The sequence below is a fragment of the Strix aluco genome, chromosome 3, assembly GCF_031877795.1.
Source record: "Strix aluco isolate bStrAlu1 chromosome 3, bStrAlu1.hap1, whole genome shotgun sequence".
Taxonomy (NCBI): Eukaryota; Metazoa; Chordata; class Aves; order Strigiformes; family Strigidae; genus Strix; species Strix aluco.
In genome coordinates, this window is record NC_133933.1 from 94,043,205 (window position 1) to 94,061,463 (window position 18,259).

At 36.0% G+C, this 18,259-nt stretch overlaps 1 protein-coding gene across 15 annotated transcripts in view; it reads right to left on the reverse strand.

The window, feature by feature from the left end:
* The window catches only part of DOP1A (DOP1 leucine zipper like protein A), a 68,433-nt gene that overhangs the window by 23,021 nt on the left and 27,153 nt on the right, over positions 1-18,259 (reverse strand). For 12 of the 15 annotated variants that reach the window (XR_012622622.1, XM_074819671.1, XM_074819672.1 and 9 more), the window contains 9 exons: positions 17,604-17,723; positions 14,655-14,769; positions 14,179-14,208; positions 13,556-13,789; positions 9,803-10,427; positions 6,450-6,724; positions 5,625-5,777; positions 1,704-1,804; positions 163-422 (listed from right to left, as the gene is read on the reverse strand). Coding sequence is in view for 14 of the 15 variants with exons in the window: in XM_074819671.1 (XP_074675772.1) it covers positions 163-422; positions 1,704-1,804; positions 5,625-5,777; positions 6,450-6,724; positions 9,803-10,427; positions 13,556-13,789; positions 14,179-14,208; positions 14,655-14,769; positions 17,604-17,723 (1,913 nt within the window). In the remaining variant the exon portion in view is untranslated. Of the gene's footprint in view, positions 1-162; positions 423-1,703; positions 1,805-5,624; positions 5,778-6,449; positions 6,725-9,802; positions 10,428-13,555; positions 13,790-14,178; positions 14,209-14,654; positions 14,770-17,603; positions 17,724-18,259 lie in introns of those variants that run through there. The other 3 variants (XM_074819677.1, XM_074819673.1, XM_074819676.1) reach the window with 2 other exon arrangements.

An 18,259-nucleotide genomic window follows, 5' to 3' on the forward strand; every position in this document is an offset into this window, starting at 1 on the left:
AATTAGAAAAACATGCACAAATGCACATATAAGCAGTACCTATTCCAGAACTTTGTTTTATGAGTTACCCTCAAAAGTTTCTACTAAGGTTTTAATGTTGCATTCAAATAATCAATAAAGAAATAAAATAAGAAATTTCCTACAGTATTCTTGTGCACGTACCATCAGCACAACTAAACTTCTGCATAAAGTGCTTTTCATTTTCTTCTTCAGGGTGATAGGAAGATTTAGTCCAGTAACATTCAGCCTGTACTCGCTGAACAGAAACTCGCTGAGTTTTTGGATGGAGAAGCAACAGGAGCAAAGGTTCAAGAACCCTTGCAATATCATGTCTTTGAAGCACTTGATTTAACCAGGCTTGTCCCACTGACCATGTAGAACCATCCAAGCTATTAAGGCTGTCCAGCATGATAAACAAAGATCTAGAATAGAAAGAAGAACAAACCTAGCACAAATTCCACACTACTCACCCAATAATTCCATTTTAATCTGATAGATGATAAATTTCAACATGTCAGTACATACTCCAATACCTTCTCCATATAAACCAGTATTTTCTTTAGAATCCAAACTTTGCAAAACCTGAAGTTTTATATTTTAGTCTAGCCTAATGAAGAAACGCCAGGAAGAACTAGTAATAAAGTCAGTTAAGAAAGCCACTCTAATAGTTGCAGTTGTATATTTAATTCAAGTATTTGTACAGCTACTAGCATAAAGAGCTTTGGTTGTCTAAGTGCAGTACAGAAAGACAAAACTTTAAAAGCTATTTCACACAGATGAATGAAAGAGAGAAGATAACTTATTCAAAGATCTTCTCATCAAGAACAGAGAGGAGATATATACTTGATGATTCAGCACTTCCTACTGTCATTATTTTCTTCTGTTAATAGTTTTAGACTCTAGAATCCTTCCCAGACTGTGGGAAAAACAATATATATATTGGACTCTGAATTTTACCGACTGTTTTACATCCTCCAGTAGCACACGTTCATAAGCACTTAGTTGAATGTACAGAATTTATCACCACTTCTGCAATGAGTGACAGTATCAAGCCAAAGAAATAACAATCTTTTAACTCCACTTCCTACAGCTAAGTACACATTAGGAAATTTAAATAAGCACTTTTCTATAACATTTGTGCTAGCTGAGGAAAACAAAGCTAGTTCAGAGTTTGGATCATTCAGTTTTTTCTAAGAAGGTAGTCCGATACCAGAATGCAGAACAGGAATCTGGTGCTGCTTACCATAAATAACATCTTACACAAACCACACAGATTAAACAAAAGAAATTTCATATCTTAGTGCTTGCTTGCAGTTTTGTTTTCTTAGCTTTACTGTTACTTTCCATTTTCATATAATAAACTTCTTGGCTGACTTGTCTCTCCTGCTTTTGCTTCTACAATCACAGCAAGAACTCAGATACTATGTTCAATATACACAAATATTTTAACCACAGTGACAGTCAGTGAATCGTGTGACCATTCCTGTTCTACTCTTTACAGCTACCAGAAAAATTTACAGCTTACATAATTGTCATTGTGAAAACAATTTTGTCTAAACCAAATTAACTTCTTGTCCTCCTTCATTGCTCTCACAGTTACACTGTAGTTCCGCAATTTCTAAACACTCTATGCTACCAGCATAATGTAGTTAAAGATTCTGAAGCAAAAGTATTTCAACAGCATCATGCTTGCAACCACCAACCTGTCAAAGGTACGACCAAAGGAAGAAGACTTGTTAATATGAAGGTCACGGGTGAGATGCCATAGCACTGCAAACTTTGCATGAGCTTCCATTCTTACTTTCTGTGGACCAAATAATAAGTTATATCTATCAGAATACAACAGCCTCTAATAAGAACTGAAAAAAAAAAAGTATATATAATGAAATTATTAAAACCAACTTTTCTGACTATGCATTCAAATCCTATTTTCTAACATTAAAAGCAGTAATAGGCAACAATATGTCTCTGCAAACAATTTAGTAGTGTGAAAGGATTCTCCCCCGTCTTGATCTTGACTGCCTTAGTTTCAAAGTTTAGCTTCAAAAAGTTTTAGATACTTAATGTGATAGCTTGAACAATACTTCTTTTACTCTCCCAAGTTGCACAGCTCTGTTTTCAGTGAGTTTATCTGTATGTATCAAGGCACTAGAAGAGATTATGAAGAGAGCAGAAAGAAACATGCAAGCTTTTCAATATGAAAACTCAAGCATATAGAAGCAGAGAGAAGAGGCAGAGATTTTTAGAGATTGTGTCTGGAATGATAGGATTAAACACAGTATCCATGGAAATAAAGGAAAAGAAAATAAATTGCCTAGAAAGAGACATACGAATTTTCTAGCTAGATACAATGTAGAGTTCATCACTAACATGCCAAATTTAATTTTATTTGGACAAATGGGACATACTTACTGCCCAAAGGATTTCTAATGACTAGTAATAATATGCAGAATATTAAATGGTGAAAATGGTATTAAAGTAACAATTTTTATGCCTTTATCTCTTTACTGTGGCTGATTAAGGCAAATAATTATTCCAGCAAGGCTGTAAACAACAGCAAATGCCATGCCATGATATGAATACAAGGGTACCTGTATTAAAAACAGCTTTACCCAAGAGACAAGGAAGCTACTAAGCAGTTGTAGAGGTGAACAAACAAAGCACAGCAATCAGGATGGTTATATACTGAATAAAACATCAAAATTACTTTCAAATACAATCAGAGCTTAAACTAAATTACTAGATAATAAGCAGAGACAAGAGGACATAGATTTTCACTTGCTTGTTCTTAAAATACATGCTATAGGGAATGAACTGTAAGTATATTTACCTCTAATCAAAATGGGACCAAACCAAAAACTGTTAATGCCACTGTGACAATCTGGCATACTTCTAGACTTATTTTACAACATACAGCTTAAGAAGCTTTACAACAGCTAACACAACCAATATCTGCTATAATAATGAAAATTCTAGTAAAACCTATAAAAAGTGAAAATTACAGAAAGGACACAAGACAGATCATAACAGACAAACTAAAAAAAAAAAAACCACGCCAAAAAACAACACACCCATCCAGAGAAAGAGCAGCATTCTATAAAGGAAGTATAAAACGTATTTAGAAAAAATACGTTTCTCAGGAAAAAAAACCTAAACACAACACTGCTGCAAAATATATAGTTACACAAAACAATTCACTAACATCTGCTGAACAAAGAGTAAAAATACCAATTTTCAAACACATACAGATGACTCCATGTAAGCCCTTGCAATCCATGCTGTGAAGATCTAAGAAATCACTGTTTTCACAGTAAGGCTGGCAGAAATGAGCAAGTGCCACATCCACAGTCACAGCAGTTCACAGAGCAGCCTAATAAGTGAAACTATAAATCGTCAGCAGTTTTATCAATATGCCAAGCTGTGAACTGCATTGATTGGCAGACTGGCTCACATTCAGTGTTGTTGACCTGGTTACTCTCTAGTAGAAAGACAAAAAGGTAACCGCTTCTGAAGTCACACAACCATGAGTTGCCAGAGTGTCTAAGCAAGTAGTTCCCTATCATTAATTCTGCTGAGGATGTGAAAACAGTTCATATATATAAAATTTAAAGCACTGCAAAGGCTTCAACTCAAATGTCAAATTGACAGCCTCTATCTGAAACAAATTTCTAGAGGAGGGAAGAAAAAATAAAAATATATGGAGTACCTGTCATGACAAATAGAACTCCTACCAGCAATAGTAAAAAGCATGTGCTTTATATATTGGGAAGCAGAGTATAAATTTTGATAAATGATAAACTCTTCTACATGAGTGTTGCTGAATGCTGAAAATCCCCTTTTGTCCAGCATGAAACTACAGAGGCTCGTCACAGACCTAAAAGAAACACTGTTTGTCAACAATCTGTGTATCTGCCAGCTTCAAGAGATTTTGAAAATACTACTTTACTTGCATTAGCTAAACCGAGAGCAAAGATCACTTCTAAAAAAACCAGCCAGCAGTGAGATAAGAAACCTCTGAGCAGCAATAAAGAATGGGAGAAATCCACCAAGTTGTGTCATGAGCAAACATTATAACCTGTGGTAGCAGAACAGGAGACAGGACAAGTGACAAAGTATTAACAAGAAACCAAACAGCGTTATCAGAGACAAAGCAGCAGCTCTCTGATCACTCGAGAGGTTCTGCTCAAATTATAATCCATGGCTTTTGACATGAGACAGAGATGGAAAGTAAAGACCTTCAAGAAAAGAGCAGCCTCAGCGGCATACTACAAAGAAATGCACAGACAACTCACAACCCAGCTGCCACATCAGCCAGCATAGGCAAGCGCATTTCCCACAAAGACACAGATGCACAGAAAACTGGCAATTACAGTTAGAGTAGTTCATCAGTTGCCCTCCAGAACTGGCAAACATGGCAGAAACAGTCAGAATTCAAGTCTTTTAAGGACAAAGAATTAGAGAAGAGAGGGGCTGCATAAGACTGGAGAAGAATTGTACAGATGCCTCTTCATTCAAAGTATCTAGTTACTGCAATTCCTCCACTTCCCAACAGGGGAAAAGAATCTCACAGAAACACTTTAGCTGGAAATAATTAACTGAGACAAGTGTCAGAAGATGGAGCTCAGAAATATAGCACAGCTCTTGGGACCTGGAAATAAAATCTTACTAATTATAAGCTGCCCTTTTGTCTTATATTTACATTAACTCTTACAAAAAGAGACAGAGTCAGATAATATATAAAGATGGTCAGAAGGACAAAAAAACCAATTCACTGTTGCTTAAAAGAGAAAGGGAATTCAGGCTGAAGCAGAAAACTAATATCAAATCCAGCAGACTCATACAGATGTCTCACAGAAAGGGACAGGAATTAAAAACAGATCTCAAACTGTAAAAAGAAGGTTGTGACACAAAGAGAAAGGCAGTAGGGACACCTCAACTGGGAGAGAGAGAAAAGAGAAAGCAGAAGGCTAGAAAGATAAAGGGAACCACATATGACTGTTAAGAAAGCAGAAATCCAACCCCACTATCAAGATGAGCAACAGAGACATGGTGATGACAATAACCTGGCTGTTGCTCCTTCTCCAAGTTCTGTGGAGGAGAGGAAGCAGGAAGTCTAGATGCTATATTAGGACCAATTACTAGACAAGATTCAAGTATTAGATGAAGTAAGAGGGAGCACACCAGAGGACTGAACTACAGTTGGTTAGGACACAGCATAAGAAAATGTGCTTAAATTTGATGGAGCTGTACATAAGTGGTTGGGACAACTGGAATGGAATATAGAAAGTCTATATTCAATTACTACCATTTCAAACACTTTTTATAGGTTTGTGAAACACCAAGACATCATGAAAACAGGACTCAACTACTACAGACATAAGATTAAGGTTTCTTGTTGAGTGGGAATATAGGAAAGAATAGCAGTGTCAGAGGGTAGACAAATCTGATATGCTGCATGCAAGTAAAAGATAAGAATATTTTTAATGCTTAAAACAATTAAGGAATCACCTTTTTCAATATTTAAGTTGTTTATGCCCTCCTCTGAAGCACCAAGTCCTTTTTCTAAGTATATTTCTATAGTTACATACTTAACTCATCTTTTAGTAACTATATGAACAACTTGCCTTGTCTCTGTGAGTCAGCTGCTGACTAATAACATCTTCACAAATGCTAGAAGACGGAACGAGGTTGTGCAGCTGGTAGAAGAGCTCCACACTCTTCTGGTGATGCTGAGGAGTTCCATCACCCAGCTGGTCCCAAAGAGTTAAAGCTATATGCTTTGTACATGAAAATAAAAGTGGAAAGAGAGAAGTGAATGAGCATCATGCCTTGTTTTGCTCTAGACTACACTGAGCTCTATGCAGTGGTGGGAGACATTACATCAGATGACACCATATGATCAACAGGCAATCTATAGAAACTGTTCTTTTTAGTTCCTTATGTTCATAGGAACACTTTGAAACACTGCAATAACTTACCATATAAAAAATTTCTGTTAGGAGTCAGAACTCACAGGCATCTCCAGAAATAAATTTTAATTGAAATATAATTAACTACGTAATATATCCTGCTGATGATTGTCTTTTGTAAATGATTTCTTACATAAATTACACAAACGCAGACTGTGGTTTACCAGAGTCCTACATTATGCACATCTCAGTTTCATACCTTTGCTAATTAACGATGCTATTCAATCGGGTTTTATTTATACTTTTAAAATATTCATTCAAACAAGGATTTTTACCCAAGCAGTCAATAAGACAATCACAGTGGGAAAACTTACTATGTATTTTAATTTAGAGTCTAACACACGTTACAATCATTACCAAAATACTTGGCAAGAAAATTTGGTTTACCATACCAAGGATGATAAAATGACCAAGACTGTCAGTCTTCACCAGCCAGGAAAAAAAGTCTAAAGAAAACAGCAATAAGATACTGCATTTTACCTTGAAGAAATCTGTCTTTTCAGCCATATATCTCAGATTGCCTTGAGAAAGAGGAGGTCTGATGACCACAGCCACTCTTCCCTGGTTAGGGCTAAGAGGCTGAGCAGTTTCCACACTGTTCAGATTTTCTCCCGTGACGAGAGCAACAGACTGAGTCAATCCAACCAAGTCCATCACAAGGGAAATAGTAACACCCTGAACACTGAAATCACTTGCTTGCTTGCAAGCGTTCATTAGAGTCTGTAGCCACAGTGGAGGCTGTACTTGTTCACAGTCTGAAATAAAAATCACAGACGATACATTAATTTAAGAACTTTAAATACTATGAATTTTTCCTCTTATATCCTATAACCATAAGCACAATTGTTCTTTACCTTTCATATTTCAAGTTGCCTGTTGTATGGGTTTAGAAAAATGTATGCAGGAGAAAGATACTTCTTGATGTATCTCTATCTTGAAAATAATCTAATTAAAAATGCAATATTGTATTGCTTCAAACATTTAGTAACCAAAAAAATACTAGGAAAATTTGAACAAGGAACAGAAAAATAAATTCTATGGAAATGCATCCACACGATTTCATGTTTTAGACAGAACTGGACTTCTAGTAGTTTGCATATCCTTTCACTCACTTTCTTCCTTCAGGAAATTCTTGACCAGCAATCAGGTCTTAACATTGTAGTTTGTAGTGTGGAATAATTCTGTAGTACTTTACATATATAAAATATTATTTTAATATACAAATGCTACATTATATAGATATTATAATACACATACATATGGAATCATTGACATATACTATTTATAGATAAACTAAGTTAAACTGACAAAAAAAGAGAGATTTCCCTGGCAACACTTTAAAAGTAAAAGTATCTGTGAAAATTGATGTTTTGGGTAGCAGAAACTTGATCCTATTAGATCATAGTCTGTTTTCACTGTAGGTGATTGTTTTCAGCTTCTTACCATCCCCTCACTTAATACCATACACTGGCCTGATAATGCAAGTGTCTTTCTCTGAAGTGCAGTCAAATCTCCAAGCAAATAATGCACCCTTTCATTTCAGAGATCCTAAAGTAATTTTTCTTAAAACTTCAAAAGGACCCTATTGATCACATTCCTAAAATAGGCAAATGCTTCTAGAATCAGACACAAGTAAAGTAGTATTATTTAATAGGCACAATTATAGCACCTATTTAGAACGAAGAGAAGGATGATGCAATTTCTGATTTATATCCACAATAGTTAATTCTGCAACGTAAATTGGAACCTAATTATACCTAACAATTCGACATAAAGTTCTACAGTTTACAGATATAAACATTATTCTGAGCTTAACTCCGTTCTGGTTTTTTTATTTCTTCAATTAAAAATAGCATACATTTATCTGAGAAATTAAGCATACAGCAAAATTTAAGCACAATTATGTTCTATCAATATCAGATTAATTTGGCTCCTTCAAATAAACAGACTGATGATTCTCACCACTGATTAGAGACAATTGGGTCACATCAGTAACGCAACCCATCAAAAACATGATCTAAATTTAGGAGCCCTTCAATAAAAACAGCCTCTTCTGCAGTAGAAAAACATATCAATAGATGAAGAAAAGGCTGGTATGCGAATTATGGTAACTACCTTCTCCCCTTCTCTGTTCCACCATCATTCTCTGTTACAGAAAGCAGGACTCCTGGGATAGCTATGCAGCCCTATTCCCATTACTATTCCCACCCACCCCACCATTCTGTACAACAGATGATTACATCTGAAACAAAATCCATTCCGTTAATTTCACTCACCTACAATTTATGCTTATTCCTCAAAGTCACACTGTTTAATAAACTGCAAATGCAGCATCACCAATGGAAAGGTTCACATGATGATCGAGCAATGCAAATCCAAGACATTTAATAAAGTGAAAAAGATTTCTAGAATCACTGCCTTCATACAAGGGACTACTACTCAAGCTCTACAGGCATTCTGCTTTAGAGTTTACAAGGCAGTCATAATGAAAAGTACTATATCCACAGTGGAGTAATAAGCAAACAGATGACTTAAAATATTTTTATTCTTCTCCCACAACACTCATTTGTAGGCTGCTAGTGTTAGGGGGGGGCAGGGGAATTAAAAAAAAAAAAAAAAAAAATCACATTTTTCAGGGTCATGCTATAGAAGCACAAATATCCTGTGCTAGATCTTTTACAAAAGGTAGCACCCCTTTAGCATTGCCATAACCTTAACTTATAAACAGCTGTAGCAAAGTTGCCTTCAACTGACACAAATATTTGATATGTCCAGATCTCACAAAGTTGAAGATACACTCTGCTCCTGACCGTATAATGAAGACATACACAACACATCTTAAATACTACAGGAATAGAAGAAGCGGTCATGTTAGTTTAACATTCTTTTTTCCAGAAAGTCAAAAAACTGTTAATCTCCAAGCAGTGTCCACCACTTAGCCTTTAACAGATTTTCAAAGTTGTGGTTAAGAATAAAAAGCTGCAACCACGAAGTTTCCTAGAAAAATAAAATCACAGAAGAATGACTGTGACAGCAGCCAAAATTATTGTATCCATTTCTTGCATGCTCCAAGCATATCCACCATGATACCATTTTAAGGCAACCCTCAAGCTACAGACCAGAAGTGGAACCAAAATTAGAACTCTAAATTGATGACTTTACAAACTGTAAAAAGGATTGTCCATCTAAAATGTCACATTTTACAGTAATCCAGAACTGTCAACATTATAATCACATTTCTATATCCATATCTGAATGTGTTCACCTATCTGAATACATTCACACTTCACAAAACCCATCATTTTTATTTTGCTTTCTAATGCAACTGTAGTTGTAGTTCTTATGCAAGAACTGTTTCTTTAATAGGAGCAAAGTAAAATTAATTTCTTATCTGGTATTATAAGCTTCTGTCCAATAAAAATAATTTCCATGTAGTGCATAAAGTGATCGATGTGCACATCAATCCAAACTTTCTAAAATGAAGCTAAAAACATATTTGATGTCAACTGTGGCTATTACAAAATATGACAAAGAAAACATAATGGAACCATACAGTAAAAAGGAACATCTGAAAATCTAGATTCTACTCTCAGGCTTCAGTTTGCATAATTTATATTTGTCAACCCAATATTAATTAGTGTCAAATCCCATGCCAGCAATGTTCTTAAAATCTTAAAATAGTTTAGTTTCCAAGAAGCAAAGCAATTGATACAGAAGGAAACTTACATTTCTGAGAGGAACAGCTAACAGCAACACACACAAAGCATGAATTCTATTACTTTAAAAAAATTTTGAAAAAAAATATTTTAAAAGCAAAGAAGACAGCAGCTTACCAACTTCAGGCTTCCCAGGATGTAATTCTGAAGTACGGTTTCCTTCAGCAATGTAAACTGGAAAGCTCGAACATTCAAGATACAGCTGACAAGCAGCAATAAAGGCAGGAAGGTATTCTTTCGGTGTTTTTTTCTTGTTTGTTTTCTTCACCTTAGCATCAACTTGTGAGTCTCTGTCCAATTTTGTGGTCTGTCCTTGCTCTCTAGTGGGGTCTACTGGAAGCTCTGCCCCAAAGGGCTGAGACAAGGAATTACTCTGAATGATATACAGGTTGATAAATCTGGTTAAAAACTGTTGGACATACTCCAAACAGCACTGCATTGCAGTCTTTTGGATCGTTTTCCCACTTCGAGTTGCTGTTCCCTGTGTCATTATGGAAGGAGGTTGTACAATGGTTTCCTCAGATCCCACAGTTGATGCCGTCTCAGTCTCTGAGGATGTGCTACCAATAATAGGAATGCCAGGTGCACCGTGACCTTCATTCAGTGCTCTGTCAATGTCATCAGTTGTATCTGCCTGGTATTGTACAAATTCAGTGAATCCACTTTCTGATGATCGACTGCTGGGAGGATTTTCACCATCTTCAAACACATCACTGGGATTTTCAAGTGAAACTGACGGCACCTGAGGGATAAAAGTTTAATGATTGTTCAAAATGGATTATTTAGGTCCTAGTGAGAAAATATTTATTTGCTTCTCCATTTGAAAGTAACAAATTTATTCCACAGTTTTAAATCCATTCATATAAATACATTTTATGCAAAGTGATGGTGTTTCAGTAAGCTTGCCAGACCAAGCTAACTATCTAAAAAAAGAGCATTGTTTACCAAGTAAAATACTTTATTATTGCTTTTAACATTTTCTTCATATCACAATCATGTCCTTTTTTTATGAAAGAATGCTGAAATGCATACGCACAGGTATTATAAATTTATTCAGCATCATAAACCAAAATATTCATACATGAAAGAAACCCCCTCACTTCCTGTAGGAGGCAGGACATTGAACTATGTTGCTTATGGTCACTTTGGCTAGCAAGATTCTTTTAATGTTCTACAAAAGGACAAGATATTTATGTGTTAATCAGAAACTGCTGCAGTCACACAGGAGTAAAAATGCCTGCAGGCAAAGGAACAAAAAGATGTCAGCCAAGAAGAATGGGAAGACTTGAGAGTAGGAAAAAGTATACACTTCTCCCATCACGCTTCTGAAGTTCCCACTATACAAGCAAATAAACACATTAGATGTTAAATTATTTTTACCTAGTAACTGTCCAGATATACTACTGATAGAAGAATCACAACTGTTAAAGTTTTGTCTCATTACGAAGGCAGGATCAGTGCCATTTAACATTACAACTATAAGTTGTCAAAACACCTTAAAAAAGTGAACTGTGGAGCTGTAAATGAAGAATAAAATCTTTCATAATATTAAAAAAAAAAATTTCCCACTTCCACATTTATACTAATAAAGCCAGCTCAATTTCTCAGTAAAATTTATGCTCTGACTTAAGAAATTGTCTATTAAATGCGGATGGAATCTTAATTCATAGATGTATATATGGTACAACTTTAACTAGTTAGCATCTTTCTTTTTATATACAACTCCCAAGATTTGGAAGTTGAGGATTTCTTTCAAATACAATGTTAAAACTATAAAAGAAGAAATAAGCTTTCATTTAAAAGCTAGTAACCATTTGCAACTAAAAAGAAAAAAATCATCTCTTAGAAACAAGAAAGGTAGGTTGCTCCAGCAACAACAGTTCTTCTTGGCTCATTGTGCATTTTAATTCCTCATGAGTTCAGAATATGCACAAATCTGATGAATGATTTCTACTCAGAAATAACCCATAGCAGCTTTCTGGGCTGCTCTAACCCCCTATAGTCTTGTTGGTAACTTGCAACACAGTGCCTGCTTCCTGTGAGGCGAACAGGGAAGCAACTTAAATAGAAATGCATGGGTAAGTGGGAGTAAATGCAGGGAAAGAACATGCCCACATACTTCTCATCTAGCTGTCTTACTGGCGATGGCAGATGTTGCTCGAGATCTAACAGGCCCAGAAGTTGTCTTGCTGTCTGCCATCCTAATCATTGGCTGTCTTAAATACAGAATTTGAGCATAATCCATAAATCTGAATAACTTTTTCATGAATAAATAGAGACGACATTATATATGGTGAATTACATTTTCTTTACCAGAGATGGAGTAAGAATGAAAGTGAAAATTTGTTTGAGACAGCTTTCACTATCTCCTGCGTTAATATGTACTAAAAAGCTTGGAAAGATATAAAGGGCGACCTTGTCTTATAAAATACAACATAAAAGAGGTCAGAAACATGGTAATTATTTTCACTCTTTCTGTTAACAGAAGCCATGGCCACATACAAGGCGGTTGTAATAGAAAGAAAAAAGCCATTGAAGGTTCAAAAGGCAACATCATTCAATCAAAACAGGCTTTATCCAAAAAAAAGGCAAAAGAACAAGTCAGGCAGGTATCACCTGGGTAGAAAGAATAAGGATAGGATCCTGCATAAAGGATATTGGAGTCCTAATGGATAAAGTGAATGAGAGCCAGCAGTGGATCCTTCTGGTGCAGAAGGCCAACCACATACAAGACCGTATTAGTAAAAGTATAGCCAGCAAGTCAAGGGAAGTGATTAGTTGCTCTGCTCAGCAGTTTTAAGATCACATCTGGAATACTGTGTCCAAGTTTGCATTCATTAGTACAAAACAAACACTGATGTACTAAGTACGGTGGAGGGCCACCATATCAAAGGACATAGAATGAAAGCTCAGAGAGCTGGATTTCCTCAGTCTTAAGAATGTTAAGAGTTGTGGAGGGGGAGAAGGTTCTTCATTGCTATCTGTCACTTCCCATTAGGTAGCTGAAAAGATGGAGGCACACTCAGAAATCCACAGTGAAAGAACAAGAGGCAATGAACACAAGCTGCAACAATAGAAAGTCTGATTAGATGACACAGTGCAAACAAACAAGCTGTACAGAGAAGTTGTAGAATCTTCATCCTTAGAGATAGTCATAAATAAGCTGGATATGATCCTGAGTGACCTGACCTAGCTTTAAAGTATAATCTAACTTTAAAATCAGCCCTGCTTTGAGCTGTGACCTGCAACTGTCACTTCCAACCTAAATTATTCTATGATGTTCCTCTAGTTTCTTCAGCTGGAGAACAAAGATTTCAGGGCATGTCACTAAACATACCTTACAGAGCTGTGGTTGTATAGACCAAACTAGACAATGTTAAAAGAAAAAGAGAAAGCTGCTGGCTGGTTTGGTTCTTCTATTTCTTTATTAAATGATTTTAAGAACTTAACAGTTACAGTAAAATGACTGATGGGTATTAATCTGATGCACATAAGTTGGGTGAGAGGAGAATTTACATATGCCTGATATGTAACAAAATGAAGAATTCTTTTGAGTGAAGTTATTCTACGTGATCAGGCTTCTGAAGTGCATTCAACTCTCCGTTGATTAGACCATTCTTAGGTCGTGATTCTAAAGTGATTTATACATGTATAATTTTAAATCTAGATAAAACCCCTTAAGAATAAAGACCTTTTACCACAGGGAAGTACACACTTCTTTTGATGATCCAAGTTTCATACGTATTGTTGAATATTAAACTAAATCTAACCAAAAAACTTGTAGGTGGTTCAACACAGACGTAGAAACCTCACTTTTCCTTTCCACACAAAAAGTATTTTTCCAAGATGCTGTAAAATATAATCAGTTACCTTTTTATTTTCCCATTCTTTGATGGAGCCACTGTGTCCACTAGGAAGCTGCAGGATACCATCTGTACCAGCAGATAGCAAAGGAGGTTGAACCTTACTAAGGATCTTCGAGCAGAGTCTGAGAGAATCAGTAAGCTCAGACAAGTGCAAAGTATGAAGATGGCTTGTCAACGCAGAAATCATCCTGAGCAACAGCTGAGGCAAGTGTTCTGTCTGTATCTCAATGTAAGTCTCCTAACAAAGTAATAGTAAAACTCATTAATTGTAACCCCAAATTCCACCCTGGAAGTTATCTTCTGTAACAGTGGTACCTATCATTTGCTTAACTGTGTTCTAAACATATGGAACATGGAAAAAGGAAAATTAGTATCTTAATATCCAAGAATAAGAAATACATGCTTCACTCACAAAAACATACAAAATTAACTTTACAGTTGGGCAACCAACAAATAGAAATATATTTAGCTCTTTTTCAGAATTTTACATCTTGTTCATTACACAAACACATTACAAAATGTAAGACTAAAGAATGCTACTACTATTATTTTAATAACCTTAATATAAAAGTTTAAGAATGAAAGATAAAGTTAAGAACTAAAGGGAAAACAGGCTGATTGCCATACCTGACACAGCACTCTCATACTTCTAGTAGGCTTTGAAATGAGAAAGCAAAGAATTGAGGAAAGACAGGTATAGAAAAAACAGTTCCAACAGTCTTTGCTTCATTAAGCAATGCCAACAGAAAAAGAAGATACATCTTATCATGACATTTAAAAGAGCCTTAAAAGAAAGCTGTACATCTAAACTAGCATATCAAGCTACAAAAGACTATACTCATCTACAAATACTCTGTAAATTTAGAGAAAAGAAATTGAGGACAGACAAATATTTTCAGGTATAAGCATCATAAAAACCACTTTGGTTATATCCAACCAGTCTCTCAAGAATCATAAATTGAAACCAAAACTTCTCCTAAGGCTGTCTACCAATTTAAAGCAATATATTTTCAGGAAAAACAATTAATAAAGCAGATACAGTACTTCTGTAGACTATAAATATACAGAATCCCAGTTTTAGCAACAAATAAAGCAATTCTTACCAAAGAAACTATATCCAACAAAAAATCCACTAACAAGCAGAAATTTGTCAGGGGTAACTCAGATTGCTCACTACCACCTCCGGGCCCAGTTTGAAGTCTGGCATGTAATGTCCTCCTGCAAAATTCAAATAGGGTTTCATGATATTTTTCTGGTCCCCTTATATTGACCATGTTTCTGTAACTTAATGCAAAGCTGTACACATCAGGGATAATCCCTATAAACAAATAATCAATCTCTCTTTTTACTGTTAAGTAGCTCATTTGGCACCATTGCATGCTTTCAGAAAAAGCAGCAATCAGCCTTTCACTGTAAACCAGTCTTCATTCATAAAATCAGGAAATTTAGGCTACAGAAAACTGAATTTGTGACTCCACCATATACAGCAATATTTACTAGTATGAGCATGGGCACCAATAACAGAATTAAGGGATAGTGTTACTGGAAGCACAGCAATTTGGAAGAGATCTAAACCTAAGGCATTAAGCACTTGAGATAAAGACAAACAAAAGTGAAATAAAAGGCCCATGAAGCTTTAAAGCTGTGCCAGAGGAAAACAAAACAGACTCTTCTAAATGTCCACTCCAATTTCAGCTGACTGCATCATTTTACTATCGACAAGAATTCATAATCTGATGAGTTTTATCGCTGACTGAAATAAGACAGAACACAAATCCCCTGTGAAATCATGCTGCAATCTGACACTATTATAAGAAAGGATATGAACAAAGGAATAATATTTTGTTTCTCCGATTAATTCATTCTGCTGGGGTGCAGGGGGGGGTGGGGGGAGGGATGAGGGCAGTGTCACATTTTCAGCAAGTTATGCTAATCCCTCTGTTTTGGAAGGGTTCATGAACATACATGCTAGGACGGAAAAAAGGATTTATTTGAAATAGAAGCATTACAGAAACCAAGTCTGAAACAGTGATGTTAAATAATTAATCAAAAGATTTAAAAAAATATTTTTAAAATCGTATTTGAATTGCATTCTGTCAGTAACCTATGTCTGAGAAGTAGCACTCTACATAACCCACACCTCCACGGGGTTACTGCATCTCTAACAGAGAATTCTCTTCATAGAGCTAGCAGCCTATTTTACAGTTCAGTGAAATGGTCCCTTTGTGTAAGTTCCTACCCAGAAAGACATACCATTTAATAAATTACAGATTTTTTTCAACTGTAATACCTCATATAGGATGACTTGAATTCAACTCACTAAGACACTCACCAAAAAATAGCTTTGAGAGAAGGATCAATAGCAGTAAGCAATACTTAGATGGGAGAAAACACCAGATACAAGAAATTATATTTTTAATTTTCAGTGGGGGAAAAATCATAAGAAAAAGCCTAAGACATATTCAGAGGGATATCTAAATCACTTGAAAAGTAATAACTGTGATTTAGCAATAAGACTAGATGATATAAAGATAACTTACAAATTCACAGTTTAAAATCAACTGGTTGTGTTTTCACTTAATAGTGTATCTTTTTAAACAGGAAGACAATAACTTACATAACACAGCAGCTCATGTAGACAAAAAACCCACAACCAATGTTTTCCAGATTCCATTTATTTATTAATAAGGCAATCTGGTATCCATGCTTACAGTAACATGGACATGTAACATCTCAGTATGTAGAGAAATCCTCACCTGCTTGTTAGTTGGTTGTAGACTGCTTTCTTTACTTTTGCAATTCAGTCCAATACATAAAAATTAAGTCACAGGCATGCTGGAAGGGATTTCATCTAGTCTGACCTCTCACACTGAGCAGGACTGTTAACAATGCTAGATAGATTCATCCATAATTTTGTCTAGCAAAGTCATGGAGATCTCCCAGGAAAGCTCCACAGCCTTCCTAGATAACCTGTTCCACTGCTGCACTATGTTCCTAGCAAAACTTTTGCAAAAGTCCAACCTGAACTCCTGAGCCAACGCTTGTTGCCGTCCCTTGTTTTATTATGACCCATTACCAAAAGTATGGCTGTATCAACTTTGTAAATGCCCTTCAGGAAGTCATAGGCTGCTATTCGAGCCCCCTCTTGGCCAGGCCAAATCAAACTCACCTACCTCAACCTCCCATGCAGCATCCTGTGACTCTGACCATCTTAGCAGTCCTCTACTAGAGCCTCTTCAGTTTCTCAACACTCCTCCTCAAGCAGAGTGCCCAAAGCTGGACACAATATTCCACATGTGACCTTAGAAACACTAAGTGAAAGGAAAAATAACTTCCTTTCACCCGCTGACCATGCTCCCCCTAATGCAGCCCAAAGACACTATTTTCTTTACTTATGACAGTACACTGTTAGCTCACAACTTAGTGTCCAAATATAATATAATAATACATTATTAAGCTATTCCATTAGCAATGGGGGGAAAAAAAAATGTACACAAATTCCATTTAAAACCCCTACATCATCTATCCAGAGCAACAACCCCTGCTCTCCTGTGGGCTGTTGGTCCCTCTTCCTCCCATTAATATTTTCAGTTCTCCCTTATTTACTATGTTTCCTCCCATAACCCTCCTTGCCATGTACAGGACTCCCACACTTTTTTCTTTACTAAAAGAGCAGGGCAAAAGATAACACATTCCACAAGTCACTCTTGGTGAAGTTGATGGGTTTGCTAGACACTCAGTGAGTAATCCTGTACTGGACAGACAGAACAAAACAAACTAGCTTTGAGATCATTCTGGAGTCTTTCCTTCAGAAGGGGTGATAATTCTGTCTCTTGGTTTTACCCAGACACTGAGTTTGTGAGAACTCACATTGCTGAGACCACCAATCACATCTGATTAAAATTGGCCAAAGACCAAAGTTAAAGGGCTGGGGAAGAAAAAGACTTACAGACTAAATGATCACATTAGACTAACTTTTTTTTAAGGAAAAAAGCTTAAAACAAAAGCTAACTTCAACTTTACACATACAGAGATTAAGTATTTTAACCTACCTGCAACATTCTTCAAACCAACGAGCAATGTAATCCCACATATAATAAGGCTCAAAGGAATTAAAGAGAAGATTAGCAGTTTTAATCAATTCTGCTGTTTTCTTGTTTTCTCTCAGTTTGCTGAAAGAAAAAGAACATTTTATATTTTTACACTTCATTTCTGAATTATGTAACTACACATCACCCCGAGTTTACCCACTGCCAGTTAACACTGACAAATTATCCTCCCCTCATCCCTACAGTGGGTGTTGCTCTAGGGTTCAGTTTATTGTCAGGCTACTCATATCAATGTCTTTTCACAGTTGCTAAGTTTCTTCTCCATTCTTTCTTTAGTATTTGGCTTCTAACCACATTTTTAATAGATCTGTTTACCCATGATCATTCCTACAGCTGTTTCTCCCTCACAGCTTTGAACTTCCCTCTTCTCTCCACCTTTAAAGATATTCACCTTAAATCTTGAAACTCTTTTTATCCCCCTCTCTGGCTGTCTTCTGGCACTCTTCATTTTTACTCTACAAAAAGCTCATCAGTCCACTTTTTTTTTTGGAAGAACACAGACGTAAAGAATGCCACAACTAATCTGTACCATTGACATACTGATTTCTAGCTGTATCAAGCATTTTTGTCATGGATAAAGAATAAAACATATGCTAAAT